Source organism: Cherax quadricarinatus, chromosome 37 (genome assembly GCF_038502225.1).
Source record: "Cherax quadricarinatus isolate ZL_2023a chromosome 37, ASM3850222v1, whole genome shotgun sequence".
NCBI classification, from domain to species: Eukaryota; Metazoa; Arthropoda; class Malacostraca; order Decapoda; family Parastacidae; genus Cherax; species Cherax quadricarinatus.
In genome coordinates this window covers 18,362,633-18,389,770 of record NC_091328.1, presented here as the reverse complement: position 1 = coordinate 18,389,770, position 27,138 = coordinate 18,362,633, and the positions used below count along the sequence as shown (strand labels likewise).

The 27,138-nt window shown below is 39.2% G+C and overlaps 2 protein-coding genes across 6 annotated transcripts in view; one reads left to right on the top strand and one right to left on the bottom strand.

Annotated features, from left to right (window-relative positions):
* Window positions 1-1,945: 1,945 nt before the first annotated feature.
* Window positions 1,946-24,873, bottom strand: LOC128703988 (ethylmalonyl-CoA/methylmalonyl-CoA epimerase-like). 5 transcript variants are annotated; one of them, XM_070091926.1, is made up of 5 exons: window positions 24,774-24,873; window positions 21,977-22,062; window positions 21,423-21,646; window positions 6,465-6,594; window positions 1,946-2,468 (listed from the first exon to the last, which is right to left on the bottom strand). In XM_070091926.1, the coding sequence occupies exons 1-5, from the start codon at window positions 24,856-24,858 to the stop codon at window positions 2,259-2,261; spliced, it is 735 nt and encodes a 244-aa protein (XP_069948027.1). In that variant the 5' UTR covers window positions 24,859-24,873; the 3' UTR covers window positions 1,946-2,258. The 5 variants fall into 5 exon arrangements, with proteins under 5 accessions (XP_069948027.1, XP_069948028.1, XP_069948029.1 ...); XM_070091927.1 differs by having other exon boundaries at window positions 24,650-24,830; XM_070091928.1 differs by having other exon boundaries at window positions 24,793-24,806.
* Window positions 24,874-25,158: 285 nt separating this feature from the next.
* LOC128701328 (uncharacterized) overlaps window positions 25,159-27,138 on the top strand; it is a 2,562-nt gene continuing 582 nt past the window's right edge. The window contains exon 1 of the mRNA XM_053795003.2: window positions 25,159-27,138. This exon is cut by the window's right edge and continues 582 nt beyond it. Coding sequence (XP_053650978.2) covers window positions 25,180-26,757 — 1,578 coding nt within the window. The 5' untranslated portion in view covers window positions 25,159-25,179 and the 3' untranslated portion in view covers window positions 26,758-27,138.

The window sequence follows — 27,138 nt, the reverse complement described above, 5'->3', positions numbered from 1 at the left end:
CCTAGCATACATGTCATTTCTGCCATAGAAGAGGTCCCAGTTGTCAATGAATGTTACCGCATTTTTCTTACAGTATTTGTCCAGCCAGCAATTGACACCAATTGCCCTGGACAACCATTCATTTCCAACTCCCCTCCTTGGCAAAATACCACATATGAGAGGGTTCCCACCCTTACTTCTAATTATTTCTATTGCTGACCTATACCTGCTAATCAGGTCCTCACTCCTATGTCTGCCAACATCGTTGCCTCCAGCACTGAGACAGATAATAGGATTGCTCCCATTACCTCTCATGATGTCATCCAGACGGCTAACAATATCCTCCATCCCAGCCCCAGGAAAGCAAACTCTGTCTCCTACTCCTGTCCTTCAAGCAGAACGCCCTATCCATATACCTAACTTGGCTATCCCCAACAACAACAATATTCTTACCTTCCTTAATGTCTTTCGTCGTGACGTTCCCAGTAGTAGACTCACATTCGTCGGGTAGCACTGAGAATGTATTGGATGTTTCCACAACAGTTTCCACGGCAGTCTCTTTCTTCTTCATCATTTCTACCTTTCCATTCGTCTTCTTGATCGTCAACTTCTTTCCCTGCTGTCCAGCCACTGACCAGTTTCCCTTCTTGACCTGAGGACTCAAAACAGGAGGACTACTCCGAATCTTTTTGTTTTCCTCGGTCAGTCGCCGAATTTCCATATTCGCCAACCTCAATTCTTCCTTAAGCTGTTGGTAAAGTTGCTCGATGGAGGGCATCTTGCTTCAATTCTAGAGAGCGCGCAAACAGGTCTTCACAGAGCCAAGTACACGTCAACACCTCCTTGCTCATCCGCAATCCTACATTCTGTCTTACCTCTAATTCTTTCAATAATAACCCTACCGTACACTTTTCCTGGTATACTCAATAAACTTATTCCTCTATAATTTTTACAATCTCTTTTGTCCCCCTTCCCTTTATATAAAGGGACTATACATGCTCTCTGCCAATCCCTAGGTACCTTCCCCTCTTTCATACATTTATTAAACAAAAATACCAACCACTCCAACACTATATCCCCCCCTGCTTTTAACATTTCTGTCATGATCCCATCAGTTCCAGCTGCTTTACCCCCTTTCATTCTCCGTAATGCCTCACGTACCTCCCCCACACTTACACTCTGCTCTTCACTCCTAAAAGATGGTATACCTCCCTGGCCAGTGCATGAAATTACCGCCTCCCTTTCTTCCTCAACATTTAAAAGTTCCTCAAAATATTCTCGCCATCTACCTAATACCTCACTCTTCCCCATCTACTAACTCCCCTACTCTGTTTTTAACTGACAAATCCATACGTTCCCTAGGCTTTCTTGTTTAACTCACTCCAAAATTTCTTATTTTCATTAAAATTTCTTGACAGTGCCTCTCCCATTCTATCATCTGCTCTCCTTTTGCACTCTCTCACCACTCTCTTCACCTTTCTTTTACTCTCCATATACTCTGCTCTTCTTATAACACTTTTGCTTTGTAAAAACCTCTCATAAGCTAACTTTTTCTCTTTTTATCACACCCTTTACTTCATAATTCCACCAATCACTCCTCTTTCCTCCTGCCCCCACCCTCCTATAACCACAAACTTCTGCCGCACATTCTAACACTGCAATTTTAAAACTCGTCCAACCCTCTTCAACCCCCCCCCACTACTCATCTTTGCACTAGCCCACCTTTCTGCCAATAGTCACTTATATCTCACCCAAACTTCCTCCTCCCTTAGTTTATACATTTTCACTTCCCTCCTACTGGCAAAAAAAAAAAAGTAGAAGATCAAAGTTTTTTTTTTTTACACATTTTCAAATTAAAAAAAGAAAAGATTACTTTTTTTTTTACACACTTTCAAATGTTGAAAAAACGTAGATCTACGTTTGGACAGTTTAAGGGTTAAGTTCTGAAGGGTAGTAATTATAAGAATACAATTTGTTTTTATTATGTACACATTACAAAAAAATTAATGTAAATATAATCATTTACCTAAATAAAGTAAAGCATTTCCTGCTCATATACTCAATAATTTTTCTTATTAATAATACTTTACTCCAAATTGTTTTGTAATACATACTGAATTAAATGACAAGACTTTCTAAATATAAAACTGCTCTTTGATTTACAGTATTTAGTCATTGAAGATGGCACCAAAACCAAAAAGCTACTCTTAAGAAACCAGTGAAAGAATTTCAAGTACTTCTTATTTTATGGGACAGGTGCTGTATTTACACGAGGTCTTTCAAAGCTTTGTTTCTTCTAATTCGACCAAGACTCCATCACAATCTTTTGGATGTAAAAATACTACTGGTTTACCATGAGCTCCAATTTTTGGTTCATTACTTAAGCACCGAATATTTTGTTCTTTGAGGTCTTTCATTGCAGCTTTAATGTCATTTACCTCGATGCAGATGTGATGGATGCCTCCAGTCTTGTTCTTATTGAGGAAATTCTGAAATGCAAGTTAGAATCAAATTTCAATGAATGAAAATTAAAGTAAAAAATGCACAATACTGTACTTTACTGTGTACTGTACAGCTGATCCTCAAATACACATGCTTTGATTACCCAACTTAAGCCCAAATCCATGGTCTTTCTGGAGATTATCTCTTATTAATATTAATGAGATTAAAGCAATATTTGAAGAATAACCTTAAACTTGAAACAATTTAATATACAGTAGACTGTCATTTAACACGGTAGTTACGTTCCTGAAAATGCCGTGTTAGGTAAAAAAACCATGTTAGATGAACTGAAGAACTTATAGGGAAAATAGGGTTACATTCCTGAGAGCCCCAAAAAAGCCACAAACTGAACCGTGTTAAATTAATTTTACGACATGTTACTTAAAACTGTGCCACAATTCTTCAATCGTGCTATACCCAAATTGTGCCAAATAAACTTGTGCTAAATGACTCTACTGTATATACAGAAATTTATGGTATTCCTGAATTACGAATTTTAGAAATTTCATAAAATACGTTTCTGGCCATTAATTTAACAACTGTATGTACATTATTCAGCAAGTTGAACATGTTCGCTTAGTTCTTTTGACCCACGTTAAATTGGTACCCATACAGTATGAGTAACTCGCAATTTAATCTTTAATTTTAAAAGTTCTCCAACCTACCCTTGTAATTTTGGCACTTTTAACAAGTTGTTGTTAAAAATATAACATCCAATAACATCTTAAAAAATATTACCTTAACTACAAGGAGAACTACCAGTAGCCAAGTTTTGTTTGTTGATGTTTGTCTTTCCTAGTATGTACAGTGTCAAATGCTCTAGTGTTCATAACACATGACTTGACCTATCTTTTCCCATGCCTCTTTTCATTCTTTGCACAAACTGTTTTCTGACTTTCTCCTAACCTCTTCACCTGACCTGTTGTGTTTTTTTTCCCCTCAGTCGTAACTCTGCCATGATGAAGCAAATGTCAAACCACAGAGTCCTCCCCACCCCTAAATTCTGATTTAATAGCAAACTGTGACATTTCTATATGATTTCAGGTTTGAATTAGTACTTTTTTTCCAGTACTGCTCTCACTTTTTGAAAAAAATCTAGACATTTATGAACAAATAATTTTAGTGGGAAGAAGCAAGGCTGGCTAGCCTTTCTGTAGTGCTTTTAGATAAAAGCTCCTAATTTTAATTAAATTTGTAGGGAAAAAAATAGTTCATATAAACATGTTATACATGCCCTATTATTAACTGCATACTGATGACATCCTCTATCAACCCACTAATCCAGCTAAAGTGTTAGTTAGTGGTCATTGTTCTAATGAATAATGGCTCCTACCATGAAAATATTAAATACAGTGGACCCTCGACCAACGATGGCATCATCTAACGTTAAATCCGACTAGCGATACATTTTAATGCAAAAATTTTGCCTCGACTAGCACTAAAAAACTCTACCAATACGATTTGTTCCTTTCAAGACACGTCCACTTGTGGCCTGAGCGTGCCTCACTTATCCCGTGGGTGCCAGTGTTTATAAGCCAGCCAGCCAGCCACCGCAGTCCCATCCAAACATACAATAGGAACATTTCATATTATCACAGCGTTTTTAGTGATTGCACCTGCAAAATAAGTCACACAAAAGGACACAAGTGCAACTAATGTGACATTTATTGTGGCAACGTTTCGCTCTCCAGGAGCTTTATCAAGCCAGGTGCTTGATAAAGCTCCTGGAGAGCGAAACGTTGCCACAATAAATGTCACATTAGTTGCACTTGTGTCCTTTTACTTTACATATTATCGGTAATTCTACCAACTTTATTACAAAGTAATTCACCATGGGCCCCAAGAAAGCTTCTAGTGCCAACTCGACAGCAAAAAGGGCGAGAATTACTATGGATATGAAGAAAGAGATCATTGCTAAGTATGAAAGTGGAGTGCGTGTCTCTGAGCTGGCCAGGTTGTACACAAAACCCCAATCAACCATCGCTACTATTGTGGCCAAGAAAACGGCAATCAAGGAAGCTCTTCTTGCCAAAGGTGCAACTATGTTTTCGAAACTGAGATCGCAAGTGATGGATGATGTTGAGAGACTGTTATTGGTGTGGATAAACGAAAAACAGATAGCAGGAGATAGCATCTCTCAAGCGATCATATGTGAAAAGGCTAGGAAGTTGCATGACGATTTAATTAGAAAAATTCCTGCAACTAGTGGTGATGTGAGTGAATTTAAGGCCAGCAAAGGTTGGTTTGAGAGATTTAAGAATCATAGTGGCATACATAGTGTGATAAGGAATGGTGAGGCTGCCAGTTCGGACCAAAAAGCAGCTGAAAAATATGTGCAGGAATTCAAGGAGTACATAGACAGTGAAGAATTGAAACCTGAACAAGTGTTTAATTATGACGAAACAGGCCTGTTTTGGAAGAAAATGCCAAGCAGGACCTACATTACTCAGGAGGAAAGGCACATCAGCCAGGACATCAGCCTATGAAAGACAGGCTTACTCTGTTGATGTGTGCTGATGCTAGTGGTGATTGCAAGGTGAAGGCTTTATTAGTGTATCACTCTGAAACTCCGAGAGTGTTCAGGAAAAACAATGTCCTCAAGGCTAATTTGTGTGTGCTGTGGAGGGCAAACAGTAAGGCATGGGTCACTAGGGACTTTTTCTATGACTGGTTACACCATGCATTTGCCCCCACTGTGAAAAATTACCTCCTGGAAAATAAATTGGACCTTAAGTGCCTCCTGGTATTAGACAATGCTCCTGGTCATCCTTCAGACGTGGAAGAGCGACTTTCTGCGGAAATGAGCTTCATTAAGGTCAAGTTTTTGCCTCCTGATACCACTCCTCTCCTGCAGCCCATGGACCAGCAGGTCATTACAAACTTCAAAATACTCTACACAAAAGCTATGTTTGAAAGGTGCTTTGTAGTGACCTCAGAAACTCAACTGACTCTAAGAGAGTTTTGGAGAGATCACTTTAGCATCCTCAATTGTGTAAACATGATAGGTAAGGTTTGGGAGGAAGTGACTAAGAGGACCTTGAACTCTGCTTGGAAGAAACTGTGGCCAGAATGTGTAGACAAAAGGGATCTTGAAGGATTTGAGGCTAACCCTGAGAAGTGTATGCCAGTTGTGGAATCAATTGTGGCACTGGGGAAGTCCTTGGGGTTGGAGGTTAGTGGGGAGGATGTGGAAGAGTTGGTGGAGGAGGACAATGATGAACTAACCACTGATGAGCTGCTAGATCATCTTCAACAGCAAGAGGCCGGGCCTGAGGAAACTGCTCCGGAGGAGGAGAGAGAGAAATTGAGGAAGCTGGCTACTTCAAAGATTAAGGAAATGTGTGCAATGTGGCTTAAAGTACAAACCTTTTTTGATGAAAATCACCCTCACACAGCTATTGCAAGCCGTGCTGGTGACTATTACACTGACAATGTTGTGAAACGCTTTAGGAATGTCATAAAGGAATGGGAGATACAGGCCTCTATGGACAGATATGTTGTGCGACAGAGGTCCAGTGACTCTCAAGCTGGTCCTAGTGGCATTAAAAGAAGAAGGGAAGTAACCCCAGAAAAGGACTTGACACCTCAAGTCCTAATGGAAGGGGATTCCCCTTCTAAACACTAACACCATCCACACTCTCCCCTCCTCCCATCCCATCAATCATCACCAGACCTTCAATAAAGGTAAGTGTCATGTAATTGTACATGTCTTCTTCAGTTTGTGTGTAATAAAATTAATATTTCATGTGGTAAAATTTTTTTTTTCAATACTTTGGGGTGTCAGAAACGAATTTGATTTCCAATATTCCTTATGGGGAAAATTAGCTCTACTAACGATAATTTCGACTAACAATGAGCTCTCAGGAACGGATTAATATCGTTGGTCGAGGGTCCACTGTATTGTAAAGTCAAAATAATTGTCAGTACCTCCACTGTATTGTAAAGTCAAAATAATTGTCAGTACCTTAATATGAACTGTTTACCTGAATGGGACTATTCTCTCCCAATGGATGCAGCAGTTCAAGTTTTGCATTGTCCAGCTTGACAAATACTGTGTATACCCCATGGTCTGGAAGAGCTTGTATGTCGCTCACCTCTGCACCCAGCACATCTCTTTACCAATAAGAACATGCATTAGTACTGAGCATAGAAGTTTTTGGGCTCGATGCAATACTAAAATAAAAATATTCACTTGCATGCATGCATGCTAACCCCTTCACACAAGCACACAATACAACAATCAATAATTCTACAATAGGCTAAAATACCTAGTATCATTTAGAAGGCCCATCTTTGGGGAAAATTCTATCTGAGGAATTTAAATGTATGGCACAGTTAAATTACAAGTTCTCTCTTTTATCACACCCTTTACTTCATCATTCCTCTTTCCTCCTGTGCCCACCCTCCTATAGCTACAAACTTCTGCCCCACATTCTAATATGTACTGTATTTTTAAAACTATTCCAACCCTCTTCAACTCCCCCCCCCCCCCACTACTCATACTTGCACTAGCCCACTTTTCTGCTAGTAGTTGCTTATATCTCACCCTAACTTCCTCCTCCCTTAGTTTATACACTTTCACCTCTCTCTTGTTGCCATTTTCCTTTTGTCCCATCTACCTCTTACTCTAACTGTAGCTACTTATTTATCCTCTTTTTTCATAAAATATACTTATTACCAAACCTCTTTCTACACATAACTCAATTAAAGGCTCCCCATTTTCATTTACCCCTGGCACCCCAAATTTACCTACTACTCCCTCTACAACATTTTTACCCACTTTAGCATCGAAATCCCCAACCACAAGTATTCTCACACTTGGTTCAAAACTCCCCACGCACTGAACATTTCCCAAAATCTCTCTCCTCTACACTTGTCTCTTCTTCAGGTGCATAAATGCTTACTATAACCCACTTTTCACATCCAACCTTTATTTTACTCCATATAATCCTTGAATTTATATTCCCTCTTTTCCTGCCATAACTTATCCCTTCAACATTATTGCTACTCCTCCTTTAGCTCTAACCATTTAAAACTCCTGATCTAATCCCATTTATTTCTCCCCACTGAAACTCTCCCACCCCCTTCAGCTTTGTTTCACTTAAAGCCAGGACATCCAGTTTCTTTTCATTTGTAACAATCATCTCTTTTTTATCATTCACACAACATCCACACACATTCAAACATCCCACTTTGACGGTTTTCTTTTTTTTCTTTTTAGTAGGGTATACAGGAAAAGGGGTTACTAGCCCACTGTTCTCTGCATTTTAGTTGACTTTTACAACATGCAGGAGGAAAGATTATTATTCCACTTCCCCATGGATATGAAAGGAAAAGCAATGAGAACACGGACTATTAAGATAAAATCAAAGAAAACTCAGATGAGTGTGTATACATAAACGTGTACATGTACGTATGGTGTGACCTAAGTGTAAGTAGAATTAGCAAGATGTACCTGAAATCTTGAATGTTTATGAGACAGAAAAAAGACACCCGCAATTGTTTTACACTCACTTGGCAGGACGGTAGTACCGCCCTGGGTGGTTGATGTCTACCAACCTACTATCTATAACTAAATGTACAAAATGGCCTTGTATAAAAAAATTTAGCATAAAAAGAAAATCACTAGTATTCCCTATACAAATCAGAAAAAACTTACTTCTACCAAAAAATTATGAGTATAGTACGTATATCAGATTCGTATACGGCTATATGGTGCCTAACAAATGCAACTGGTAAAAAAAAAAAAAAAAATCCCTTTTCCCTCCACCATCAACCAACGAGCCTATCTGTCTGGATTAAAGTGCACACGTGCTAAGATACTCAAGATGAAGAATAACAATAGGTTTTCATTCAAGATATGTTACCAGATTGATTTTTATATTTTATTTTATTACCACACTGGCCGATTCCCACCAAGGCAGGGTGGCCCGAAAAAGAAAAACTTTCACCATCATTCACTCCATCACTGTCTTGCCAGAAGGGTGCTTTACACTACAGTTTTTAAACTGCAACATCAACACCCCTCCTTCAGAGTGCAGGCACTGTACTTCCCATCTCCAGGACTCAAGTCCGGCCTACCGGTTTCCCTGAACCCCTTCATAAATGTTACTTTGCTCACACTCCAACAGCACGTCAAGTATTAAAAACCATTTGTTTCCATTCACTCCTATCAAACACGCTCACGCATGCCTGCTGGAAGTCCAAGCCCCTCGCACACAAAATCTCCTTTACCCCCTCCCTCCAACCTTTCCTAGGCCGACCCCTACCCCGCCTTCCTTCCACTACAGACTGATACACTCTTGAAGTCACTCTGTTTCGCTCCATTCTCTCTACATGTCCGAACCACCTCAACAACCCTTCCTCAGCCCTCTGGACAACAGTTTTGGTAATCCCGCACCTCCTCCTAACTTCCAAACTACAAATTCTCTGCATTATATTCACACCACACATTGCCCTCAGACATGACATCTCCACTGCCTCCAGCCTTCTCCTCGCTGCAACATTCATCACCAATGCTTCACACCCATATAAGAGCGTTGGTAAAACTATACTCTCATACTTTCCCCTCTTTACCTCCAAGGACAAAGTCTTTGTCTCCACAGATTCCTAAGTGCACCACTCACCCTTTTCCCCTCATCAATTCTATGATTCACCTCATCTTTCATAGACCCATCCGCTGACACGTCCACTCCCAAATATCTGAATACATTCACCTCCTCCATACTCTCTCCCTCCAATCTGATATCCAATCTTTCATCACCTAATCTTTTGGTTATCCTCATAATCTTACTCTTTCCTGTATTCACTTTTAATTTTCTTCTTTTGCACACCCTACCAAATTAAGCCACCAATCTCTGCAACTTCTCTTCAGAATCTCCCAAGAGCACAGTGTCATCAGCAAAGAGCAACTGTGACAACTCCCACTTTATGTGTGATTCTTTATCTTTTAACTCCACGCCTCTTGCCAAGACCCTCGCATTTACTTCTCTTACAACCCCATCTATAAATATATTAAACAACCACGGTGACATCACACATCCTTGTCTAAGGCCTACTTTTACTGGGATATAATTACCCTCTTTCCTACATACTCTAACTTGAGCCTCACTATCCTCGTAAAAACTCTTCACTGTTTTCAGTAACCTACCTCCTACACCATACACCTGCAACATCTGCCACATTGCCCCCCTATCCACCCTGTCATACGCCTTTTCCAAATCCATAAATGCCACAAAGACCTCTTTAGCCTTATCTAAATACTGTTCACTTTTATGTTTCACTGTAAACACCTGGTCCACACACCCCCTACCTTTCCTAAAGCCTCCTTGTTCATCTGCTATCCTATTCTCCGTTTTACTCTTAATTCTTTCAATAACAACTCTACCATACACTTTACCAGGTATACTCAACAGCCTTTTTTTTTTTTTTTTTTCAACAAGTCGGCCGTCTCCCACCGGGGCAGGGTGACCCAAAAAAGAAAATCCCCGAAAAGAAAATACTTTCATCATTCAACACTTTCACCACACTCACACATTATCACTGCTTTTGCAGAGGTGCTCAGAATACAACAGTTCAGAAACATATACGTATAAAGATACACAACATATCCCTCCAAACTGCCAATATCCCAAACCCCTCCTTTAAAGTGCAGGCATTGTACTTCCCATTTCCAGAATTCAAGTCCGACTATATGAAAATAACCGGTTTCCCTGAATCCCTTCACTAAATATTACCCTGCTCACACTCCAACACATCGTCAGGTCCCAAGTATCATTCGTCTCCATTCACTCCTATCTAACACGCTCATGCACACTTGCTGGAAGTCCAAGCCCCTTGCCCACAAAACCTCCTTTACCCCCTCTTTCCAACCCTTTCGAGGACGACCCCTACCCCTCCTTCCTTTCCCTATAGATTTATATGCTTTCCATGTCATTCTACTTTGATCCCTTCTCTCTAAATGACCAAACCACCTCAACAACCCCTCTTCTGCCCTCTGACTAATGCTTTTAATAACACCACACCTTCTAATTTCCACACTCCAAATTTTCTGCATAATATTTACACCACACATTGCCCTTAGACAGGACATCTCCACTGCCTCCAACCGTCTCCTCGCTGCTGCATTTATCACCCAAGCTTCACATCCATATAAGAGTGTTGGTACTACTATACTTTCATACATTCCCTTCTTTGCCTCCATAGATAACGTTTTTTGACTCCACATATACCTCAACGCACCACTCACCTTTTTTCCCTCATCAATTCTATGATTTACCTCATCCTTCATAAACCCGTCCACTGACACGTCAACTCCCAAGTATCTGAAAACATTCACTTCTTCCATACTCCTCCTCCCCAATTTGATATCCAATTTTTCTTTATCTAAATCATTTGATACCCTCATCACCTTACTCTTTTCTATGTTCACTTTCAACTTTCTACCTTTACACACATTCTCAAGCTCATCCACTAACCTTTGCAATTTTTCTTTAGAATCTCCCATAAGCACAGCATCATCAGCAAAAAGTAACTGTGTCAGTTCCCATTTTGAATTTGATTCCCCATAATTTAATCCCACCCCTCTCCCGAACACCCTAGCATTTACTTCCTTTACAACCCCATCTATAAATATATTAAACAACCATGGTGACATTACACATCCCTGTCTAAGACCTACTTTTACCGGGAAGTAGTCTCCCTCTCTTCTACACACCCTAACCTGAGCCTCGCTATCCTCATAAAAGCTCTTTACAGCATTTAGTAACTTACCACCTATTCCATATACGTACTTGCAACATCTGCCACATTGCTCCTCTATCCACTCTATCATAAGCCTTTTCTAAATCCATAAATGCAATAAAAACTTCCCTACCTTTATCTAAATACTGTTCACATACATGTTTCAATGTAAACACTTGATCTACACATCCCCTACCCACTCTGAAGCCTCCCTGCTCATCCTCTAATTCTTTCAATTATAACCCTACCGTATACTTTTCCTGGTATACTCAGTAAACTTATTCCTCTATAATTTTTACAATCCCTTTTGTCCCCTTTCCCTTTATATAAAGGGACTATACATGCTCTCCGCCAATCCCTAGGTACCTTCCCCTCTTTCATACATTTATTAAACAAAAGTACCAACCACTCCAACACTATATCCCCCCCTGCTTTTAACATTTCCGTCATGATCCCATCAGTTCCAGCTGCTTTACCCCCTTTCATTCTACGTAATGCCTCACGTACCTCCACCACACTCACATTCTGCTCTTCTTCACTCCTAAAAGATGGTATACCTCCCTGGTCAGTGCATGAAATTACCGCCTCCCTTTCTTCCTCAACATTTAAAAGTTCCTCAAAATATTCTCGCCATCTACCTAATACCTCCCTCTCTCCATCTACTAACTCCCCTACTCTGTTTTTAACTGACAAATCCATACTTTCCCTAGGCTTTCTTAACTTGTTTAACTCACTCCAAAATTTTTTCTTATTTTCATTAAAATTTCTTGACAGCGCCTCTCCCACTCTTTCATCTGCTCTCCTTTTGCACTCTCTCACCACTCTCTTTACCTTTCTTTTACTCTCCATATACTCTGCTCTTCTTATAACACTTCTGCTTTGTAAAAACCTCTCATAAGCTACCTTTTTCTCTTTTATCACACCCTTTAATCTAAAAATCTGGAATTCATTACCTGTAAATATAAAAGAAACACTACCTGTTTATAAATTCAAGTCTCTTCTCAAAGTTCACTTACTCACTCAAAACCAAATAAATACTGAATAACTGAACCATATAAATTGTATATCCTAAATGTTACTCACAATTATATCACACAAATATTAAACCTAACTTTGTTATTTTTTTTAAATACACTACCTAACAGAATACTCCATTCTACTGAATGAACAGCAATGCATGCAACCATATGACCTGTCTTTGTAATACTCATTTGTATTTTATAGTTATCTGTTTACAATAATGTCTTATCACTGATTTCACCATTGCTTAGTTAATCTTAAGTTAATTGTAAGCCAGCCCGTAATGCTATGCATATAAGTGGCTTTGGCATGCTGCTCTTACCTGTATTTTTTTGTACCACTGTATGTATGCTAAAATTTCTAAATAAATAAATAAATAAATAAATCACTCCTCTTTCCTCCTGCCCCCACCCTCCTATAACCACAAACTTCTGCCCCACATTCTAATACTGCATTTTTAAAACTATTCCAACCCTCTTCAACCCCCCCACTACTCATCTTTGCACTGGCCCACCTTTTTGCCAATAGTCGCTTATATCTCGCCCGAACTTCCTCCTCCCTTTGTTTATACACTTTCACCTCCCTCTTACTTGTTGTTGCCACCTTCCTCTTTTCCCATCTACCTCTTACTCTAACTGTAGCTACAACTAAATAATGATCCGATATATCAGTTGCCCCTCTATAAACATGTACATCCTGGAGCCTACCCATCAATCTTTTATCCACCAATACATAATCTAACAAACTACTTTCATTACGTGCTACATCATACCTTGTATATTTATTTATCCTCTTTTTCATAAAATATGTATTACTTATTACCAAATTTCTTTCTGCACATAGCTCAATTAAAGGCTCCCCATTTACATTTACCCCTGGCACCCCAAATTTACCTTCTACTCCCTCCGTAACATTTTTACCCACTTTAGCATTGAAATCCCCAACCACCATTACTCTCACACTTGATTCAAAACTCCCCATGCATTCACTCAACATTTCCCAGAATCTCTCTCTCTCCTCTACACTTCTCTCTTCTCCAGGTGCATACATGCTTACTATAACCCACTTTTCACATCCAATCTTTATTTTATTCCACATAATCCTTGAATTTATACATTTGTAGTCCCTCTTTTCCTGCCACAGCTTATCCTTCAACATTATTGCTACTATCAACAGACTTATCCCCCTATAATTTTTGCACTCTCTTTTGTCCCCTTTGCCTTTATACAAAGGAACTATGCATGCTCTCTGCCAATCCCTAGGTACCTTACCCTCTTCCATACATTTATTAAATAATTGCACCAACCACTCCAAAACTATATCCCCACCTGCTTTTAACATTTCTATCTTTATCCCATCAATCCTGGCTGCCTTACCCCCTTTCATTTTACCTACTGCCTCACGAACTTCCCCCACACTCACAACTGGCTGTTCCTCACTCCTACAAGATGTTATTCCTCCTTGCCCTATACACGAAATCACAGCTTCCCTATCTTCATCAACATTTAACAATTCCTCAAAATATTCCCTCCATCTTCCCAATACCTCTAACTCTCCATTTAATAACTCTCCTCTCCTATTTTTAACTGACAAATCTATTTGTTCTCTAGGCTTCCTTAACTTGTTAATCTCACTCCAAAACTTTTTCTTATTTTCAACAAAATTTGTTGATAACATCTCACCCACTCTCTCATTTGCTCTCTTTTTACATTGCTTCACCACTCTCTTAACCTCTCTCTTTTTCTCCATATACTCTTCCCTCCTTGCATCACTTCTACTTTGTAAAAACTTCTCATATGCTAACTTTTTCTCCCTTACTACTCTCTTTACATCATTCCACCAATCGCTCCTCTTCCCTCCTGCACCCACTTTCCTGTAACCACAAACTTCTGCTGAACACTCTTAACACTACATTTTTAAACCTACCCCATACCTCTTCGACCCCATTGCCTATGCTCTCATTAGCCCATCTATCCTCCAATAGCTGTTCATATCTTACCCTAACTGCCTCCTCTTTTAGTTTATAAGCCTTCACCTCTCTCTTCCCTGATGCTTCTATTCTCCTTGTATCCCATCTACCATTTACTCTCAGTGTAGTTACAACTAGAAAGTGATCTGACATATCTCTGGCCCCTCTATAAACATGTACATCCTGAAGTCTACTCAACAGTCTTTTATCTACCAATACATAATCCAACAAACTACTGTCATTTTGCCCTACATCATATTTTGTATACTTATTTACCCTCTTTTTCTTAAAATATGTATTACCTATAACTAAACCCATTTCTATACAAAGTTCAATCAAAGGGCTCCCATTATCATTTACACCTGGCACCCCAAACTTACCTACCACACCCTCTCTAAAAGTTTCTCCTACTTTAGCATTCAGATCCCCTACCACAATTACTCTCTCACTTGGTTTAAAGGCTCCTATACATTCACTTAACATCTCCCAAAATCTCTCTCTCTCCTCTACATTCCTCTCTTCTCCAGGTGCATACACGCTTATTATGACCCACTTCTCGCATCCAACCTTTACTTTAATCCACATAATTCTCGAATTTACACATTCATATTCTCTTTTCTCCTTCCATAACTGATCCTTCAACATTACTGCTACCCCTTCCTTTGCTCTAACTCTCTCAGATACTCCACATTTAATCCCATTTATTTCCCCCCACCGAAACTCCCCTACCCCCTACAGCTTCGTTTCGCTTAGGGCCAGGACATCCAACTTCTTTTCATTCATAACATCAGCAATCATGTGTTTCTTGTCATCCGCACTACATCCACGCACATTCAAGCATCCCAGTTTAATAAAGTTTTTCTTCTTCTCTTTTTTAGTAAATGTCTACCGGATTTATCATGCCTAAATGTTTGCTTACTTATGAATGGCAACATAAAACCAGTGTTGACTGATAGAGTTAAAATCAAGTGGTGGACTTAGGTAATCACATAGCAAAAAGCACACAACCACCCTCTCTAGTCACATGGAATTTCTACCACACAGGCATAGGGAAATCCTGGAAGAAACAGAATTGATGTATATAAACAAATTCACACAAAATGAGCCTGCATAAAACAAGGAAAAACATGCAAGTTCTTCAGTAGGTTGGTAGACAGCAACCACCCAGGGAGGTACTACCGTCCTGCCAAGTAAGTGTAAAACGAAAGCCAGTAATTGTTTTACATGATGGTAGGATTGCTGGTGTCTTTCGTCCGTCTCATAAATATGCAAGAATACAGGTACGTCTTGCTACTTCAAATTACACTTAGGTCACACTAAACATACATGTACACGTTTATTTATACACACTTACCCGAGTTTTCTTTGATCTTATCTTAGTTCTTGTTCTTATTATTTTTCCTTTTATATCCATGGGGAAGTGGAATAAGAATCTTTCTTCCGTAAGCCATGCGTGTTGTAAAAGTCAACTAAAATGCCGGGAACAATGGGGTAGTAACCCCTTTTCCTGTAATAATTACTAAAAAGAATAAGAAGAAAATTGTCAAAGTGGGAAGTCTGAATGTGCGTGGATGTTGTGCAAATGATAAGAAAGAGATGATTGTGGATGTTATGAATGAGAAGCTGAACATCCTGGCTTTAAGTGAAACAAAGCTGAAGGGGGTGGGCGAGTTTCAGTGGAGAGGAATAAATGGGATTAGGTCAGGGGTTTCAAATAGAGTTAGAGCTAAAGAAGGAGTAGCAATAATGTTGAAGGATAAGCTATGGCAGGAAAAGAGGGACTATAAAGGTATTAATTCAAGGATTATGTGGAGCAAAATAAAGGTTGGATGTGAAAAGTGGGTTATAGTAAGCGTATATGCACCTGCGGAAGAGAGAAGTATAGAGGAGAGACAGATTTTGCGAAATGTTGAGTGAATGCCTGGGGAGTTTTGAACCAAGTGTGAGAGTACTTGTGGTTGGGGATTTTAATGCTCAAATGGGTAAAAATGTTGTGGAGGTAGTAGTAGATAAATTTGGGGTGCCAGGGGTAAATGAAAATGGGAAGCCTTTAATTGAGCTATGTGTAGAAAGAGGTTTGGTAATAAGTAATACATATTTTATGAAAAAAGAGGATAAATAAATATACAAGGTATGATATAGCACGTAATGAAAGTGGTTTGTTAGATCATGTATTGGTGGATAAAAAGTTGATGGGTAGGCTCCAGGATATACAGGTTTATAGAGAAGCAACTGATATATCGCATCATTATCTAGTTGTAGCTACAGTAAGAGTAAGAGGTAGATGGGATAAGAGGAAAATGGCAACAAAAAGTAAGAGGGAGGTGAATGTGTATAAACTAAGGGAGGAGGAAATTCAGGTGAAATATAAGCAATTATTGGCAGAAAGGTGGGCTGGTGCAAGTATGAGTAGTGGGGGGGTTGAAGAGGGTTGGAATAGTTTTAAAAATGCAGTATTAGAATGTGGGGCAGAAGTTTGTGGTTATAGGAGGGTGGGTGCAGGAGGAAATAGGAGTGATTGGTGGAATGATGAAGTAAAGGGTGTGATAAAAGAGAATTGGAGTGAGTTAAATAAGTTAAGAAAGCCTAGGGAACGAATGGATTTGTCAGTTAAAAACAGAGTAGGGGAGTTAGTAGATGGGGAGATGGAGGTATTGGGTAGATGGCAAGAATATCTTGAGGAACTTTTAAATGTCGGCGAAGAAAGGGAGGCGGTAATTTCATGCACTGGCCAGGGAGGTATACCATCTTTTAGGAGTGAAGAAGAGCAGGATGCGAGTGTGGGGGAGGTGCATTAGGTAGTATGTAGAATGAAAGGGGGTAAAGCAGCTGGAACTGGCGGGATCATGACAAATGTTAAAAGCAGTGGGGGACATAGTGTTGGAGTGGTTGGTATTTTTGTTTAATAAATGTATGAAATGTATGAAGATGGAGGGAATATTTTGAGGAATTGTTAAATGTTGATGAAGATAGGGAAGCTGTGATTTTGTGTATAGGGAAAGGATGAATAACATCTTGTAGGAGTGAGGAAGAGCCAGTTGTGAGTGGGGGGGAAGTTCGTGAGGCAGTAGGTAAAATGAAAGGGGGTAAGGCAGCCAGGATTGATGTGATAAAGATAGAAATGTTAAAAGCAGGTGGGGATATAGTTTTGGAGTGGTTGGTGCAATTATTTAATAAATGTATGGAAGAGGGTAAGGTACCTAGGGACTGGCAGAGAGCATGCATAGTTCCTTTGTATAAAGGCAAAGGGGACAAAAGAGAGTGCAAAAATTATAGGGGGATAAGTCTGTTGAGTATACCTGGTAAAGTGTATGGAAGAGTTATTATTGAAAGAATTAAGAGTAAGACGGAGAATAGGATAGCAGATGAACAAGCAGGCTTTAGGAAAGGTAGGGGGTGTGTGGACCAGGTGTTTACAGTGAAACATAAGTGAACAGTATTTAGATAAGGCTAAAGAGGTCTTTGTGGCATTTATGGATTTGGAAAAGGCGTATGACGGGGTGGATAGGGGGGCAATGTGGCAGATGTTGCAGGTATATGGTGTAGGAGGTAGGTTACTGAAAGCAGTGAAGAGTTTTTACGAGGATAGTGAGGCTCAAGTTAGAGTATGTAGGAAAGAGGGAGATTATTTCCCAGTAAAAGTAGGCCTTAGACAAGGATGTGTGATGTCACCGTGGTTGTTTAATATATTTATAGATGGGGTTGTAAGAGAAGTAAATGCGAGGGTCTTGGCAAGAGGCGTGGAGTTAAAAGATAAAGAATCACACAAAGTGGGAGTTGTCACAGTTGCTCTTTGCTGATGACACTGTGCTCTTGAAAGATTCTGAAGAGAAGTTGCAGAGATTGGTGGATGAATTTGGTAGGGTGTGCAAAAGAAGAAAATTAAAAGTGAATACAGGAAAGAGTAAGGTTATGAGGATAACAAATAGATTAGGTGATGAAAGATTGGATATCAGATTGGAGGGAGAGAGTATGGAGGAGGTGAATGTATTCAGATATTTGGGAGTGGACGTGTCAGCGGATGGGTCTATGAAAGATGAGGTGAATCATAGAATTGATGAGGGGAAAAGGGTGAGTGGTGCACTTAGGAGTTTGTGGAGACAAAGACTTTGTCCTTGGAGGCAAAGAGGGGAATGTATGAGAGTATAGTTTTACCAACGCTCTTATATGGGTGTGAAGCATGGGTGATGAATGTTGCAGCGAGGAGAAGACTGGAGGCAGTGGAGATGTCATGTCTGAGGGCAATGTGTGGTGTGAATATAATGCAGAGAATTCGTAGTTTGGAAGTTAGGAGGAGGTGCGGGATTACCAAAACTGTTGTCCAGAGGGCTGAGGAAGGGTTGTTGAGGTGGTTCAGACATGTAGAGAGAATGGAGCGAAACAGAGTGACTTCAAGAGTGTATCAGTCTGTAGTGGAAGGAAGGCGGGGTAGGGGTCAGCCTAGGAAAGGTTGGAGGGAGGGGGTAAAGGAGGTTTTGTGTGCGAGGGGCTTGGACTTCCAGCAGGCATGCGTGAGCGTGTTTGATAGGAGTGAATGGAGACAAATGGTTTTTAATACTTGACGTGCTGTTGGAGTGTGAGCAAAGTAACATTTATGAAGGGGTTCAGGGAAACCGGCAGGCCGGACTTGAGTCCTGGAGATGGGAAGTACAGTGCCTGCACTCTGAAGGAGGGGTGTTAATGTTGCAGTTTAAAAACTGTAGTGTAAAGCACCCTTCTGGCAAGACAGTGATGGAGTGAATGATGGTGAAAGTTTTTCTTTTTTGGGCCACTCTGCCTTGGTGGGAATCGGCCAGTGTGATGATAAAAAAAAAATAAATGTATGAAAGAGGGGAAGGTACCTAGTGATTGGCAGAGAGCATGTATAGTCCCTTTATATAAAGGGAAGGGGGAAAAGTGTACGGAAGGGTTATTATGGAAAGAATTAGAGGTAAGACAGAATGTAGAATTGCAGATGAGCAAGTAGGTTTTAGACTGGGTGGGGGATATGTAGATCAGGTGTTTACACTGAAGCATATATGTGAACAGTATTTAGATAAAGGCAGGGAAGTTTTTATTGCATTTATGGATTTAGAAAAGGCATATGATAGAGTGGAGAGGAGAGCAATGTGGCAGATGTTGCAAGTATATGGAATAGGTGGTAAGTTACTAAATGCTGTAAAGAGTTTTTATGAGGATAGTGAGGCTCAGGTTAGGGTGTGTAGAAGAGAGGGAGACTACTTCCCAGTAAAAGTAGGTCTTAGACAGGGATGTGTAATGTCACCATGATTGTTTAATATATTTATAGATGGGGTTGTAAAAGAAGTAAATGCTAGGGTGTTCAGGAGGGGGGTTACCTGGAGGTTATTCCGGGGATCAATGCCCCCGCGGGGAATTAAATACAAAATGGGAAGTGACACAGTTACTTTTTGCTGATGATACTGTGCTTATGGGAGATTCTAAAGAAAAATTGCAAAGGTTAGTGGATGAATTTGGGAGTGTGTGTAAAGGTAGAAAGTTGAAAGTGAACATAGAAAAGAGTAAGGTGATGAGGGTATCAAATGATTTAGATAAAGAAAAATTGGATATCAAATTGGGGAGGAGGGGTATGGAAGAAGTGAATGTTTTCAGATATTTGGGAGTTGATGTGTCAGCAGAGGGATTTATGAAGGATGAGGTTAATCATAGAATTGATGAAGGAAAAAAGGTGAGTGGTGCATTGAGGTATATGTGGAGGTAAAAAAATGTTATCTATGTATGCAAAGAAGGGAATGTATGAAAGTATAGTAGTACCAACACTCTTATATGGGTGTGAAGCTTGGGTTGTAAATGCTGCAGCGTTTGGAGGCAGTGGAGATGTCCTGTCTAAGGGCAACGTGTGCAAATATTATGCAGAAAATTCGGAGTGTGGAAATTAGGTGTGGAGTTAATAAAAGTATTAGTCAGAGGGCTGAAGAGGGTTTGTTGAGGTGGTTTGGTCATTCAGAGAGAATGGATCAAGTAGAATAACATGGAGGGCATATAAATCTGTAGGGGAAGGACGGCGGGGTAGGGGTCGTCCTCAAAAAGGTTGGAGGGAGGGGGTAAAGTTGTTGTTGGCAAGGGGTTTGGACTTCCAGCAAGCATGCGTGAGTGTGTTAGATAGGAGTGAATGGAGACAAATGGTATTTGGGACCTGACGAGCTGTTGGAGTGTGAGCAGGGTAATATTTAGTGAAGGGATTCAGGGAAACCGGTTATTTTATATAACCGGACTTGAGTACTGGAAATGGGAAGTACAATGCCTGCACTTTAAAGGAGGGGGTTCGGAATATTGGCAATTTTGGAGGGATATATTGTGTATTTTTATAGGTACGTATATACTTCTGAACTGTTGTATTCTGGGCACCTCTGCGAAAACAGTGATTATGTGCGAGTGAGGTGAAAGTGTTGAATGATGATGAAAGGATTTTCTTTTTGGGGATTTTTTCTTTCTTTTTGGGTCACCCTGCCTCAGTGGGAGACAGCCAACTTGTCGAGAGAGAAAAAAAAAAGTTTTTTTTTTTTTTTTTTTACAGACTAATATGGTTGATTATGTCAAGAATAATTCTATATGATGTGCAGTCAGCCTCTTCCCATGTATAGGTGCCACTATTTTTAGGTGACTATTTGAATGCATAATTTTTTTTTTTTCAACACATCGGTTGTCTCCCACCGAGGAAGGGTGACACACAACCACCGTCTTTGTAGAGGAGCCCAGATACGACAGTTTAGAAGTCACTCCAAACAGTCAGTATCCCTCCCCCCTTCCTTTAAAGTTCAGGCTTTGTACTTCTCACCTCCAGGACAAGTCCAGCTAACCAGTTTCCCTGAATCCCTCCACAAAATATCACCTTACTCACACTCCAACAGCTTATCAGGCCCCAAAAACCATTCACCTGCATTCACACACACTCTAACACACTAAATTTACTTACAGTACTAGCTCTAAGAGGAATCAGTTACATTGTAGTTATATTGATAAGGCTGAAGCACTAAACCCACAGGGGGTCATAGTGTGTTTGGGAAATAGGAGGCATTCAGGTTTGATCTAAGGGAGGGAAGGATTTGTCTAGTTCCTTGGATCATGAGTCCCTCACTGGAATCAAGGTACCTTTCCCCTGATGTGAGAACTAGTTCAAGTATACAGCATTATAGATCCTGATATTGAAAATGAGATAATGTAACCCCACCCAATTTTAGTGGGTATTTACCTATAAAGGGCAGTGCTCTTCTTCAGGTCAGGAGTAGCAATAGCCACATGATTAAGACTTCCTAGCTTCCATACAGCTGAAGGAAAGCTAGGTTGTGTCCAAGTTACAGTGGTACTGTGGATTAAGCGATGAATGCCACAACCAATCCTGCTTAAATGAGGAGCTAGTTGTATTAGACAATGTGCTGTTTTTATCATTGTCAGAATCTGAGAAGACCTGCTACCCTAGAGAAGAAATAATAAATTATTTATAAACTTGCTGTTTTGCAATAAAGAACATTTAATAAAAACTGACATGCAATACCAAAGTTCAACTAAATTATTCATAGCATTTTGGCACTAAGATTATCACATAATGGTCTTCACACCTTTTCATGTGTTCCTTTTTCATTATGCCTTCAAAGTTTTGGCAATATCGGGTACTTCAGCCTCTAGGCTTTTATCTCCTTCCTCCTGAAGCCTTCGTCTTTCTTCCAAACGTTGAGGTTTAACCACCATGAAGTAGTTATAGGTACGTTCTCCAAGTATAATCATGCTAAAAATGGTCATACTCACACATGTCACTACAAAGCTCTTGTGCAAAAAATCAGCCACACGGCTTGCCTTCGGTAACTTCTTCATAACCACAAAACAAGACCAATCTGTCAAAGTTATGGTTAGATTAGGGAAATTTTCATTGCATAATATTTACCAATTATAAAAGGCTGCTTTATCAGGAATGCATTTCAGAAGAAAAACCTTTTTATTAAAGATTACTGAAACAATGTAAAAAAAAAAAATGGAAAACCTAACATTTCTAGATGATTCTATGTACAGTACAATACTGTATTAAATAACAATTGAGCTACAGGACACCCACAGTATCATAGATACAGTAGTCTCATGTTGTCATCTAGTTTCGGCACCAAGATATTGTAGTTTACAGTGTCGAGATCAAAAAAGATCTAGATGGAAATATCATTTTAAGTACTAGTTTCTGATAAGTCACACAGATAATTTTCTTTTGATAATTAACACAAAGGCTTAGTAACTCAGGATAAACCAATAAAGGACCCCATTGGGGTCCTTTGTCTCCCCGTGAAGACAATTAACACCAGGGTACCTACTTATTGCTAGGGTAACAGGAACAGGTGTAAGAAACATGCCCAATGCTTTCATTCATCTGGGGACCAAACCTTGGTCCCTCAGTTATAAGCTGAGGCAGTTACCAATTGTGTTATCTTAGCTTAAATCTACAATGTTCTTTCTTGTGTGCCAATAAGTGCCCTCAAGACCACTAAAATCATTTTTTATTTTATTTTATGTTGTATCTTGACACTGCCTGTCCAATATCAAGCTTGTGAGAAATGTAAGTGAGGCGAGACCAGGTGTCTTGTTTCTGTTTGCTTGCAATGATGGGAGTGGTGGCTGCTAAAGTTTCACAACCTGGTTGTGAAAGTCTACCATGGTAGACTTTCTGTGAGGAATTAGTGGCCAAACTCTGTCACTGACGGAACTGGAGACTGTGAGGTCTTGGGACCTTTACCTAGAAGCTGACTGATCTCGAGGAGAAATCTATTCTAAGGACTATTCTGTATGTGTATATCTGATTTCATCAGCTAATTGTATTCCTATCTAAATTACCTTGTATTATCCCCAGTTATCTTAATAGCAGATACTTTCTCTTTAACCGTGTAAACTGTTATACAAGTACTAATAAAATGTAATCAAGTGCATTGATGTATTAACTTCCCCCTTCCTGAATCTTATTAGTCTGTATAGCATTGATTTGAGAGTAAAATGTTAAGTGGGAGTAAGCCCACAGTAGTGTGCAGCAAGTCTGAAATCATAGAACCAGTTAGTTAATCCCAATTAACTTTGAGAACACTAAATTAATTCAAGTATTAATACAGATTTAAAAGTGTACAGGTGTAAATTTTACTAATCATAATTTTTTTTGCAACCCCACTATTATAAACTGTACTAATATAAAATTTTGACCACCCCTCTTTTTGTATTAATAATTAAAATTCACCACTAACTTGTGTCCAGTTTAAAGTACTGTAGTATGTGTGCATTAAAATCAGTCTGCCTGAAATACTCGTGCATTAGTAGCTTCCTTTGTGCATGGCAATATTTTACTACTTGTAAACTACACATTGTATATTATGCAAAGAAATAAATTTCTGAATTTTGAATTTGAAGTGAGGTGGTGTACTTGATTGTCAAGCTCATTACTCATTATGTGTATGTTGAAGGTAAGAAGGGTTTACCTTCCTATCCCTGGTATATGACACTATATCCAAAGCCTAAATAAAAACTTACAAAGCCCTTTGTGACTGATTTATTATATTTAGGAAGAAGCTCTAAATCCATAAGGTCATACAGTGCATGGGGAAATGAGAGGCAATCAAGCTTGATCCATGGAAGAAAAGTCCTATTCCTTGGATCAAGAGCCCTTCACCAGCATTAAGGTGCCCCTAGAAAAGGCCCTATTTGGCAGGTCTCAGATATATTAAAACCAAAAATATCTATTAACTTCAAACTTCAGACATGAAGACTTTATCCAGGGTAGTAATCCAGGAGTGTTAAGTAAGTTCATTTAGGTGCAGGTACACAAATACAATTATCATACATAGTAACATATGTGTAAATTATCTAGAATAACCCAAAAAAGTCAGACAGCATGACTTATTTCCATTGTTACTACCCCGATCAGTTGGTGGTGGCCTCATCTCACACTGAGACCGGTTTGATTCCCAGGGTGCACTCAAACATTGGTAATGTTTCCTTACACCTATCTCTGTTTACCTAGCAGTAAGATAATATTTGTTCGGATTTTTAACCCGGAGGGTTAGCCACCCAGGGTAACCCAAGAGACTCTCTAATTTCCATTGGGGTCCTTCAATCTTGTCGCCCAAAATGCGACCCACACCAGTCGGCTAACAACCAGGTACCTAATTACTGTTAAATGAACAACAGGTGTAAGAAAACATGACGAATGTTTCCACCCGGCCGGGACTGAACCACAGTTAGTGAGGCGAGTGTGTTACCAACCAAGCCACGGGCGCGGTTGGGGGTCGCATCCTAGGGGACAAGATTAAAAGACCATAATGGAAATATGACAATCCTTGACGACGCACTCCGTTCACTGGCTTATCCTGGGTTACTAACACTCTGGATTAACCATCTAACAAAATCTTTTTCAACCCAGGATGAAAATAATAAAAAAAAAAAGGTTCCTCTTGCCTTGAAAGCTATTTGATCAGCCGTTTAGCGACATCAACCATTAAGTAAAGTCTCTATGAACAAAGCAACAGTAGTAAAGTCACATTCATAATACAAAATATACTTAAAGACGAAGACACATTACATATATTCACTAAGACCACCACCTCCAGCACACGCCACCTCCACCAATCACACAACTCCACACTCAGCCAATCACAATGCCTCATAGAAATAACCTTCACAGGGATTATAAGTATAATTATTGCTATGAATTTTCCATGGTCCCGAGATAATGTAAGAAAAACTTATGTACTGGAGATAATAGTTTTAGACGACATATTTATTTTCTTAAAAAAGTCATACAGTTGATAAGTTATAAATTATTTTTATATATAATTGAAAGAAAATTAAATGACTAAAAATATATTATTTTTACTATACTAATTATAAAGTGAATAAGATAAAACTTTGGTAAAAAAGTTTTAAAAGGTTTATCTTAGTGTTATCCATGAATTGTGAGTGGTGGTGAGTGTGGATCAGCTGTGACAATGTTTGTCAACAAAGCTAAGATGGAAGCCACCAGTAACTGGACCGTCGAGAACGACCTGAAACTACACCAGGTTATTCAAGAAACTTCTAGTTTCCCCACAGGGGACCTGGTAGATCTCCTGGACGAAGACAAATGTTTTAGTTTATCACGACCGGCTACAGAACAAGTGGACTGCTGTATCCGGCTAGTGACAAAACATGAAGCAACATCAGCGCGGCGAATGCAACAAGGTTTAAAATCAAAAACTAAGAAACTTCTTTTGGGCATTACAATGCTGTCAGAAGCACGAGTCATTGAAGTTTATACAGGGTCACATGACGAATATTGCATGACTGTGCAGGGAAAGGTAATGAGAGACTTTGAAGATTCTAAAATATACAAATGTGAAGTGCGTTTTGACAAGCTACAAGAGGCAGTGCTTTTGAAACTGAAAGGTATATTTGATGTTAATTCTTTGTGGGTATATGGCTTTCATGTGACAATTGGCGTAGAAGCAGCCAGACAACCTGGTAGCCGATTTGGAAGTGATCACTTATCTTCTGTTCTCAAGGAAAAGGATGTGCAAATGTCGAAACAAGCCATGATGTTCTGTCAAATGTTAGAAAATTATAACAGTGTGAATGATTCAAGTAAACCATTTCTTGGGAATAATCCTATGGCTCTCATGTCAATGATGCTTGGCCCCATGATGTCAGAGTCTAGATCAGTCATGTCAGGTATGGAAACAACTGGTAAACATGAAGTTATCAATAAAACGTTAATGAATAGCTGCAGTGATATGGGACATACAGTACAGACTCAAGATATGCCAAAAGGGGACAGTGTTAGAGGCTGTGAACTGAAAACTAGTTTGGATTTATTTGCCAACAGACCATGTTTAGCTACCAATATTCAAGATGAAACTCAATTCAACTTGCAAAATGGGATAAAAAACTTGGTACTTGACTGTGAAGATGGAAAATTTCAAGAAAACAAAGTGATGTTTGACCAGAGTTCCACAGAAAATGGGGAAAAATCAAAAGACTCCCCTTCATATAGTGACAATTTTGTTGAGAAACTTCATGCTTTAATAAATGATGGTAACAATACTGTGGATCAACAAAAGCTTTGCCCACTCTTGGATATTGCTTTTAAAGCTGGAACTACGTCTAGGGATCTGATGGAGTCTGCTAAAGATTATTTTAGTAAATCATCAGGAGTTCCAGATCAAGCAAGAAGTAATCCATTATTGGGCTCACAATCAAAGGTTCCCATCTTAAGTAACAATCAGCATGTGGTTAAATTATCTCCCAATGGGTATTCTGGTTCATTTGGCGCTACAAAGACTACAGAAGAAGAAGGGAGTATGGACTTACCTACAACTGGGCATCAAGGTGTACCTGAAATAAGATATTGCACAGGCAGCAACAAAGTTCTCTTAAACTGTATTGAGATTTTGATTGATAAGAAGCTTGCAGTATTTGAAAAAAGAATAATGCAGAAAATAGAACAAAAACTTTTGGAGAAGGACAAAAAAGATACAATAAAACTAGAGAAAATAGAAGGGCTTTTATCAAAACTGTGTGATAAATTGTGAGATAATAATATGAACAGCAAATTCAAAATTAAGTTGTAATGACAGTCAATGACAGTCTAACTAGAAATATTTTTCAGTACTGTATATCTCCTGTTGAAGTCATGTTTTGTATTACAGTATATGTATACAGGTAGCAGCATCTTCCATTTGATACAAATATATATATAATACTACTTTAATAGCGCTTCTTTTTTTGATTATAATAATAATACTACTTTAAAAGAAAATAATTTTGCAGTATGGTATTATACAGTGTATATACAGTATGGGTAAACTTGTTTTCCTAAACTCTTTTGTTTTAATATTTACTGAAGTTTTTATTTAACCAATTTATTTTTAAACTGTCAGTTTCTTAAAAACTAAACAAAATCACTTGTACAC

What these genes read in the sequence shown, in the direction of transcription:
- LOC128703988 (XM_070091926.1), bottom strand. Translation starts at nt 24,858, where the DNA reads ATGAGGCATTGTGATTGGCTGAGTGTGGAGTTGTGTGATTGGTGGAGG. An exon ending in AGAGCTTTGTAGTGACATGT is followed by an intron (nt 21,647 to 21,976) that starts GTGAGTATGACC and finishes TTTCTTCTCTAG; the next exon opens with GGTAGCAGGTCTTCTCAGAT. An exon ending in GAGAGAATAGTCCCATTCAG is followed by an intron (nt 2,469 to 6,464) that starts GTAAACAGTTCA and finishes CTTGCATTTCAG; the next exon opens with AATTTCCTCAATAAGAACAA.